Here is a 10,439-nt window from a genome sequence, read left to right as displayed (position 1 = left end):
CAAACAACTGCTCCCAGGCAGATGGACTTTGATTCTGAATGTTGTGAAAAAATGTGTTTTCAGATTCTAAATGGATTCACTTGTGTCAACCCTAACAACAGCCTTCATAAAGTCAGGAAGTTATGAAAAAGGATTCTTATGCATGATTGCCCAACAGTAATTATCACAAAAGACTTGTCAGAACCTGATGTTTGCACAGAGGCCACCACAACCCTATATAAAAAGGACTCATAATAGGACCTCTGCCCAGCAACTGACTGTTCAACTTTGGACTGATGCTCTTCTTTTTTTCTTTTTAAATATATATATATATATATATATATATATATATATATATATATATATATTCAGTTGTAGGTGGACACAATACCTTTATTTTATTTATGTGGTGCTGAGGATCGAACCCAGGGCCTCATACATGTGAGGTGAGTGCTCTACTGCTGGGCCCCAACCCCAGCCCCCTGATGCTCTTCTTGTTATTAATAATTGTGGCCAAGGATTACTGCTTCAAAATATCTTACATAATCCACTTCCTTTTTCATCTTTAAAACCTCTTAGCTGGGCATAGGTGGTGTACACTTGCAATCCTACCTACTCAGTAGGCCCAGGTGGGAGGATCAACTGATCGAGTTCAGCTTTGGGGGAAAACACATATAATCATATGTAAATATATGGATGGGGCATGTGGAAGAGTAAATAAGCTACGAAGGTGTGAAAATTTGGACCATCAACAGTTGTGCCTGTTACTATTATGGTAGCTGTCATGGAGTGTATCTATTAGTGGATTAATTGAACAAATTTTTTTTTTCTAGAAATAGTTGTTCATTAAAATACATACAGGAAAAATTTAATTAGCATGGAAAGAAAGCAGGGCAGTCATCCCCAAATAACTGAGTCTGTAATGCAAGTTACTTTTGGATTTCTTGCAAGCTTAGAATCCCCCTGGAGGCTAATTCCATCATCATCATCATCTCATGAGCCATCTGTTGCAGGGACTGCTGTGCCTTCAACAGCACTCAGGTATGAGATTTGAGAGCTGAAGTTCAGGTAAAGATTGTGAGTTTTCGAGGATATTTCGCTTAGAGAAAATGAAACTTTATTTTTCGATGTGGTGTTCAGAACTAGCGTAATAACAACTACAGAAAGTAGTAACAACTACAAGGGGCATTCCCTGGTATTTTTATACTAACTTTAAATTTAGCTGCTAAGGCAATTGCTACAGGGAAGCAATCTTCAACTGTTGCAAAAAAAATCTAACGACGGGCTAGAGGACCACCGGATTCCTCTTTTGTTTCTTTTTTTTTTTTTTCTTCTTCTTCTTCTTCTTTTTTTTTTTTTTTTTTTCCAGAGGGCTGTTAAACTGGAGTCTGGGACGTTAGGCCACAACAGAAAGCGATTTTTGTCCTTTTAACGGCGTTAGAAAGATATAGAAGCAAGAAGAGACAAGCCCAGAACTTCCTGGGCGCGCGCTGCGTGGGAACGCCCCCAGCACCGCCCTCGCCTGGGGACCCGCGGCTGCTAAGCGCTCCGGACTGGGGACGGAGACACGGGGCAACGCGGGCCCGTGAGTTAACCTCTCGTTGGGGCGCTCGCCCAATACTCTGGTGCTGGCAGGTGCGCGGAGAGTGCCCCGAGCAGGCGATGGCGCCCGACGCGAGCGCCCCGGGGTAGTGCCGGCTAGGCTGCTGGGTCCCGGCGCGCATGCCCACCTTCCTCCTGGACCGCTGCGCGGGTGCGGGTCCTTGCAGGCAGCAATGGGGCTTCTTCGGCTGCTGGTCTTGGCGGTGCTGGCATCCGAACGCAGTACGGCCGGAGGAGCTGAGACTGTCGGGAACTCTAGCCAGGGTAAGGTGGGGTGCCTCGCTGGTGCGACCCAAAGTTACTTCTGCATTTTTTGCAAGCTTAGAATCCCCCTGGGGGCTTTCCACCTGGCGAGAAAGGTGGGTCTTGGGGGGCGTTGGAGAGCGGAGCTGTGAGTTAAAACTGACACGGATAGACTAGAGCCTTCCTCCCATTGCTAAGAAGGAGGCCTTCCTGTCAGCCCCCTAAATAGACGAGGGAAACGGGAAGAGATAACAAACTCTTTTTCAGACATTATTATCTCCCGTAGGGAGCAGCCATGTTTGTGGTTTTAACATATTAAAACGCCCCTTTGCTCCTTCGTGGCCTGCCTCAGCTCCGGATTGCGAAGCTTGGAGAGGAATTAAGCTTTATGATTGATGGTCCTCCAAGCTGCATTGGTTTCGCATTCTGAAATCGTGACGCTTTTCAAATTGATTGATATCCTGCGGAGTTTGAGAAAAAAATGACTCCAGAATGGGACTTTAGATCGTAGGTCATGTGCTTGGTGAAATGGGTTTTAGCAACAGCTCATGCTTTGTTAATGTAAAATGTAAAAAGCACTAATTGTGCCAGGCTGATGATCATGTGCTTTTTCCGTGAAATTAGGCACATTCTGGGTTTTGTTTCGAGCTTAAGAGACAAGATGCAGTTCTGAAACATATTTTCTGAATAATGTGATTGTGCTCCTACATGCTTATCTCTGAAAACCCCTTGTGCAAACTGAATCCTAGGATCTTTGCATAGACTTAAGGCCCAAACTGAAAAGGGCAATTATATTTACTTGCAGAACATATAATAGGGTATGTTCACTGCATGCAGCCTGTGCCAGGTGCTTTCCATATACAGTGTTCTTTAATCCTCACAACTCCACAGATAATGATTGTCCTCACCTGGCAGAGGATGAAGCTGAGGCCCAAGACACTCATTAAACAAATGAATAGCTAGTAGGGGCAGAGGCAGGGTTTAAATCTAGGTGTGTCTCCCAGCAAATTTCATTGTCTTCCCACTTCAACAAAGGTGCCTTCCAATAAAATATCTTGTGTTTTACATTTAATCCTTCAGCGATTCCTTATCCCTCAAAATAGACTAATAGGGAAGGTTGAGTCTGCAGATACTATCTCCATTTAACAGGTAGAGAAGTTGTGGTTGATCCAGGATAGTGCAAGAGTCAGAAGGGTTGCTATCCAGACCTTTTTATTCTAGTTTGGTGCGTTAGTATTTGCTATCTAGAAATCTTTACAGAGAAGTTGAGAAATAGAGCCAGGCACTGTGGCTCATGCCTATAATCCCAGTAGCTTGGGAGGCAGGAGGATTGAGGATTCAAAGCCAGCCTTGGCAATTTAGTGAAACCTTGTCTCTAAATAAAATATAAAAAACAGGCTGGGGATGTGGCTTGGTGATTGAGGCCCTGGGGTCAATCTCTGGTACCAAAAAAAAGAAAAAAGAAATAAAAAAAGAATGTTATGTTTGCCTTGTGTTAATATTATTCTCTGCAGGAAAGGGACAGTATGTGGACATTTAACTGCTGATAATAAAAGCTGATATTCTCCACATCTGTCAGATGAAAGTCAGTACAGAAATCAAGAAATCCTTAGTTCAAGACTTGCATGATCCTCTTGTAACATGGCTGGATTGCTGTGTAGGATTCTAATGGGACAAAATGAAGGATCAGAGCAGCTGCTGCAGTTTAGGAAGATTTATCCATCTTGAGCAGGATGAGCTGACTTGCACAGCTTGAGGCTGAATACTGAATGAACCTTGGAAGGTGGCTGGTTGAGTTCCTAGAATGTCTAAGGAAGGTGCTTTCTCTGACCAGCTGGGCATTGGAGGTGATTTGTCCATTTAAATAGTTGTCTCTTCTCCTGGAGTCCCATGTCTCTTTGACCCTTAACATATATCATTATTGTTTTAGATTTGTATCCACTAACTCTCATGAAATTACATAGTAATTGGAGTTGGTAGGGAAGTCATGTGGACCCTCTGTGCTTTGGATGATGCTTTAAAGCAATAGGTCACTTGTGCTGTGAGTTGCAAATGTTGGTTCCCTTCACAAGTGTGTGAGAAGTTGTATGTTCATTGTTGCCTTTCCTTTTAACTTTTGGGACTAATAACAATTTAGAAGACGATGAAAATGAACTATTGGGAGGGGCATTTGAATGGTAGCCAGCTCAAGTAGCTGAACCATTTTTATTTTTAACTGTGTGTCTGAAGAGAATTACTGAGACCAAGATTTGACAGATCCCTCCCAGAATTTCGTTGTTGTGTTAAAGCACAAACAATGGAGGGAAATATGAAGCAGACTTAAGTAAAATATTAGGAAAAGCTGGAAATTTTTAAGGTTGCAAGATAAGGACCTGATTGGCAAAGAAAGGAAGAGATTATTAGGATTGGGCAGTTCTTCTTGGAATGGAATTACTGGAAAGAAAAATGGACTCTGGGCAAGAATAAAAGATGAGTGTGAAAAATAGAAAAAAAGTCCCTTTGTATTCCAGTGCTAAAAATTGTTGGCAGAAAAAGCAGAACCACTTCTTTGTAGAGGAGAACTACTTTATAAGTGTACCATCTTGATGTTGGCCCTTTGCTCTGTAATGTCATTTGATGTGCTGTCTTTTTTCCTCCCACTCCTGAAGTCATAAGATCTAATTATGTCTCATAAAATGCTTCCGATGAATCCTTTTCCAGATGGCTTAGAGGTGAAGTTAAGTTCCTGTTAACTTCTGCAGGATATAATTTGGTACATGTCTTCTTTTGCCAGGTCTTTTTTTGTGTGTAGAAATTAAATGCCATCTCTATCAGGTTGTGCTGTAAAAATTATTTTGGGTTTCAGTAAAAATTTTCTTTTTTCTTTGTTATGTGGTGCTGGGGATCAAACCCAGGTCCTCATGCATGTCAGGCAAGAGGTTTACCTCCGAGCCTCATCCCAGCGTCTTTTTCAGTGTCTTTCATTATCACCAGATGGAAGTCTCTTTCTCAACTTGATGTTTATGAGTTGGGCATTTCTGTAAATGTCCTATGTGTGTTTAGCATCTTCTCATTAGTTTATTTGTAAGCTAATCCAAGACTGCCTGGAAGCTAATGATGTCTTATAGTATAGGGTTGGATAGTTTAAAATCATTTTTCCCATTTGTTTGATACTTTTAGCAGCCAAACTGATATATGTAGCATAGTTACCTCCACTTTACCATAAGAGAACAGAAGCCCAGAGGAAATAATAAATTATTTGCCTGAGGTTACATAGTTCTCTTATCATTTAACAAACATGTGCTGTCTGTGCCAGGCACTGGAGCATCAAATATGACAAAGCACTGAACACACAGAAGTGAAACCACAAGTAGTTTGGTTAAAATGCAGTCTTCTGTAAAAATTATGAAATGTCCTTTTAACTGTCAAAGTATTTTCACAGTGAAGTTAGGTTAAAAAGATAAAGAGAAAATGTGTTTATCCTTCCCTTATTATTGTGTTTGTAGTTCTCAAACCTGGCTGAACATTAGAATCACCTGGAGAACTTTTAAATAGGCATATTGTTGAAAAGAGAACAAGAAATGGAAATTCAAAATAAAAAGTTTACAGAAGCACCAGGAAATATTAAATATTTAAGGATAATTATACTAGGATATGTAGAGATCTCTGCAGAGAAAAACCATACAACATTCTTGAGACAAATTAAAAGTAGAGGAATATCTCCAATTCACAGATTAAGAAATTTTCTTTGTTAGCTGGGCATGGTGGTGCACTCCTGTAATCCTAGGGACTCAGGAGTACTTCAAGTTCAAGGCCAACCTCAGCAATTTAGCGAAGCCCTAAGCAACTTAGTGAGACCCTGTCTCAAAAAACAAAACAAAACAAACAAAACAAAACAAAAAAACGGCAAGTGAGTCCAATCACCGGTACCAAAAAATATGTCTTAAAGATATAACTTCTTCCTAAATTGTAGTGCCCTCCCCATCAGAATCGGGGCTTTTTTTTTTTTTTTTTTTTTTTTTTTTTTTGTGGATATTGATGAACTGATTTCTGTATTTATGTGGTAATGAAAAGGGCTGTAATATAGTCAAGACAGTTTTGAAGAGGAAGGACAAATTTGGGATAGGAATTTAGACAGAATAATAAAGGTGTCAGGACAGACAGGTAAACTGGTGGAACCCAGGGGAGAATCCAGAAATAAACATGTTTGTTCACTTGACTTACATTAAAGTGGGACTGCAGAGCAGTAGGGAGAGAGTGGGGTTTTTACTGAAGTTTGTTATTTCAAGTATATGTACATGGAAAAATGAACCTTGCTCCCTGTCTCAGCTATACATAAAAATCAGTGTTAGGTTGGTTTGAGACCTAAATGTGAAAGGTCAAACAAAACTTCCAGAAGTTAACAGGGGGAATACATCTTCAAGATCTTGGAATACTTGAAAAAAATTTCTTTAAAATGACACAAGGACTAATCATAGATGAAAAACTTGAGAAATGAGACTTTATTAAAATTAAAACTTCCATAATCTGAATGTAATGAGAGAGGAAACAGACAAACTACAAAAGTACAAGGTGTTATGCAACACTTGCCAGACAGGCAAGTTCTCATAAAGAACCCCTAAAATTTAAGAACAAATAATTTTTTTTTTCCTAGTACTGGGGATTGAATCTAGGGGTGCTCTACCACATCCTCAGCCTTTTTATTTTTTAAGACAGGATTTCACTAAGTTGCTCAGTCTGGTCTTGAACTTGGAATCCTCCTGCCTCAGCCTCCTGAGTTGCTGGGATTGTAGGTATATACCCCAGCACCTGACCAAATGATTCAGTTTTAAAAATGGACAAAAGATGAACAGACTTCTTCACAAAGAGAATATCCATATAGAAAATAAGCAAAATAAAATGTAGTAAAAAATCACTAGCTGTTTTGGAAATGCATATTATTATTTTTATTTTTATTTTTTGGTGCTGAGAATAGAACCCAGGGCCTCTGGCATGCTAAGCATGAGCTGTACTGCTGAGCTACATCCCCAGTTAATACTGCGTATTAACATAACATACCAATATACATCCAGCAGAGCAACTGATGATCCCAAGTGTTTGGGAGACTGTTGACAATACTTTTCCACACATTAATGGGAGTATACATTGGCAAAAGCATGTTGGATAATGCTTTCTATTAAATCTGAATATAAGAATACCTATTATCTGATAATTCTGATGGATTCTATCAAAGAGAAACCTGTGTGTACATGTACCAAAAGATGTATAGGAAATGTTTGGAGTTATTTATAATAAATGTTTATTTTTTTGAGGTTCTGGGGATCACACCCAAGGCCCTACATCATGTTAGACAAATGCTGTAACCCTGAGCTTATATCCCCATCCCCTCCAAATATTTATTAAAAGAATAGATAAATACATTGTGGTATTTAATTTCATGAATTACACAACAATGGTAATGAATTAGTTATTATTTATAGTCACTGGAATGAAGCTTACAAATAGAATATTGATTTTTAAAAAGCTAGACACATGGTGACACATGCCTGTAATCCCAACAACTCTGGTAGGCACCTGATTGCAAGTTTGCACCTGGATTGCAAGGTTGAGGTCAGCCTCTGCAATTTAGCAAGACCCTATCTCAAAGGGCTGAGGGTATAGCTCAGGGATAGAGTACCCCTGGGTTCGATTCCCAGTATAAAAAAAAAAAGCCACACCAAAAGAATTCATGTGTAAATTTCATTTAATTATCAAAACCAAATCCTAGTGTTTGACATTAAATCATGGTTCCCTCTAGGGAGGAAGGAAGGAAGATGGGGTGATTGACAGGGGCCACACTGAGATGCTGGAATGATGGTTCTTGACTTAGGTGATGGTTTCATGGGTGTGTAAACTTTAGGTATTTCTCTGCACTATATTTTGTTTTTCAAAATATTTTTTAGTTGTCAGTGGACCTTTATTTTATTTATAGGTGGTGCTGAGAATCAAACTCAGTGCTTCACTCATGCTAGGCAAGCACTCTACCACTGGGCCACAACTCCAGTCCTCTGCACTTTATTTTAATAAATATTTTTTAATTGATAGTTTGATCCAGCACCCAGGGATTCTGATATAACTGACTGGAAAGGATCACAAACATCAGTTTTTTTTTGTTTTTTTTGTTTTTTTTTTACCTCCAGATGACTGTCATATATTGCCAGGAAACATTATAACTTATTTCTATTAAGAACACCTCATGATCACTATGAAAAAACTGAAAACTAAGGAAACTTGTAAGGAAAAAAAATTATTTAAAATATATCCCTAGACAGATACCTGTTATTAATTCTGCCTATTTTTTTCAAGTAACCAGGTTTTAAATAATATAGTGTCCCTTCCTTTTATTATCTGGCTTCTGCCTGGTTCACTGCTATAGTCATGTTGGGGATGGGGACCAGAGAGGCATCATCCTGCTGTAGCTTTCTGGAAACCCAGGAAGTGATGAAACTTACAACTCTTCATGAAATGTTGGGTGTACTTCTTGAGGAAGAAGTCAGAAGAGACTGTAGCTTAATTTTCTGGTCCTGATCATTACATATTTTCACGTGGGCTATTTGTTTTGTTTATTGTACCAGGGATTGAACCTGACGCGCTTAACCACTGAGCTATATCCCCAGCCCTTTTTATTTTTTATTTTGAGACAGGATCTTGCTAAATTTCTGAGGCTGGCTTTGAACTTGTGATCCTCCTGCCTCAGCCACCCAGCCACTGGAGATATAGGTGTGCACCACTGTGCCTTGCTGGGCTGTTTGTTTTCATTTTTGAATTTTCTAAGAGTAGAGTAAGTCTTAGATACAGTTTAACCATTTAGGATCAAAGGCCATCTGTTATGCTGTCATAGGAGAAATCTCACGTAAGTTGATTGCCTGACTTAGTGCTTTCTAGGACACACTGTCACAAAATAGAACTATTTTATTTTTTAATTTGTATTGGAATAACAGTCTTTGGGTTCATTATTTGGAGTTTGGTTGACTAATTATATTACATATGCAGAATAGAATACTGGAGAACTTTAAGAATGAAACACCTAGAATGATGTTGATATGGAAAAGTATTAAAACCTATTAAATGGGCTGCGCCAAACATTTATATCTTTTCCCTCCATATATGTGGAGATGCACATGCTGCTGTCTACCTAAGTCCTAAGATACCCCTCCATATCCTCCATAGGTTTTGCATCCATGGATTCAACCAATTGCTAATGATTTTCCATTTTCATTTGAAAACATTGCCCCTGTACTAAACTTTTCTTGTCATTTCCTACGCAATACAGTATAACAACTATTTACGTAACATCCATATTGTATTAGGTTTATAAGCAGTCCAAAGATGACTTAAAGTATACAGGAGGTCGTGCATGTGTTATATGCAAACACTACACCTTTTAATGTAAGGGATGTGAGCATGTGCATATTTTGGTATATTTGGAGATTCTGGGCCCTTCCTTTGTGGATGCTGAGGAACAATTGTATGCCAAACTGAGTGATGATTTATGAATAATGTGTTGTATTTTATACATTTTAAAAATAAAGATTATATAGTATCTAAAAATATTTGTTTTAAGGGAAAAATAAACGATAAGTTTGTTTATTGTGTGTCCTTCCCCTCTCCCCCTCCAGTGTTGGGCAATGAACCCAGGCATTTTTTTTTTTTTTTTAAGAATTTAAAATGTAAGAAGGAGATTGAGGGGATACAGGAGGGTTGGGAAAGGGGCAGAAACATGAAATGGATTTGATAAAATTACACTGTATACATGTATAAATAAATATACCACAGTGAATTTCGCCTTTATGTATATCTATAAAGCACCAATTAAAAATAGATAAATAAATAGAAGGAAGATCAGTGGAGTAGAAGAAGGAAAATGGGGGGAGGGAGGAGGGGAAAGAAAGAGGAGGCCCTAGGAACTGAAATGGAGCAAATTAAATTCCATGCATGTTTGATTATGTCCAAATGAACCCAGCTATTGTGTATAATTACAATGCACTAATAAAGGCATTGAAAATTCTAAAATAAATGAATAAATAAAATTGTAGATTCAGGGATTGATCTTATACTTTCGAGTGCCAGGAAGCCTTTTTTTTCCAATCATGAAATTCCTTTGGATAAGAACAACTCATGATCACCATAGAAATTTAGAAAAATAAGGAAACACATAAAGCAAAGTAACTTAACCTACCTGCTTTTAAGTCAAGTCACCAGTTGTTAAAGATATATTTAAATTTCCATGGTCCTGTGTTTCTTTCCTGTCTTTCTGAAGTTTGTCTAACTCTGGTGATTCATGCTTGCCCCTGGGTGATAGAATAAAGAAAAAGGTGAGGGGTAGTTTACCATTAAGATTTCACTAATGACAGCTTCAATCTCTTCCAGGGCTTTAAAGCCTGTACTGTTCTGGTTCGAGGTCCGTGTTTTGGGCGTAGACATTCTAAAATGTGTTGAAGGGCAAATCTAAGTTTTAATGACAGAGTTTTAGATAATTTTTTTTTAATTTGCTTCTTTCAGTTTCATTTACAATGCCTGATAGCCAGAGAGACTATTTCATAAGTACTTCATGAACATTTGCCAAATGGGGAAAAGGATTTTAAAAAGGGAAAACC

The 10,439-nt window shown here is 38.7% G+C and overlaps 1 protein-coding gene across 1 annotated transcript in view; it reads left to right on the top strand.

Moving 5' to 3' along the window:
- The first annotated feature begins 1,516 nt into the window (after positions 1-1,516).
- Tm7sf3 (transmembrane 7 superfamily member 3) overlaps positions 1,517-10,439 on the top strand; it is a 37,611-nt gene continuing 28,688 nt past the window's right edge. The window contains exon 1 of the mRNA XM_077109288.1: positions 1,517-1,845. Coding sequence (XP_076965403.1) covers positions 1,755-1,845 — 91 coding nt within the window. The 5' untranslated portion in view covers positions 1,517-1,754. The remainder of the gene's footprint in view (positions 1,846-10,439) is intronic.

The sequence above is a fragment of the Callospermophilus lateralis genome, chromosome 4 (assembly GCF_048772815.1).
Source record: "Callospermophilus lateralis isolate mCalLat2 chromosome 4, mCalLat2.hap1, whole genome shotgun sequence".
Lineage (NCBI taxonomy): Eukaryota > Metazoa > Chordata > Mammalia > Rodentia > Sciuridae > Callospermophilus > Callospermophilus lateralis.
Note: the sequence above shows the minus strand (reverse complement) of the source record. Positions and strands in the feature narration are given on the sequence as shown.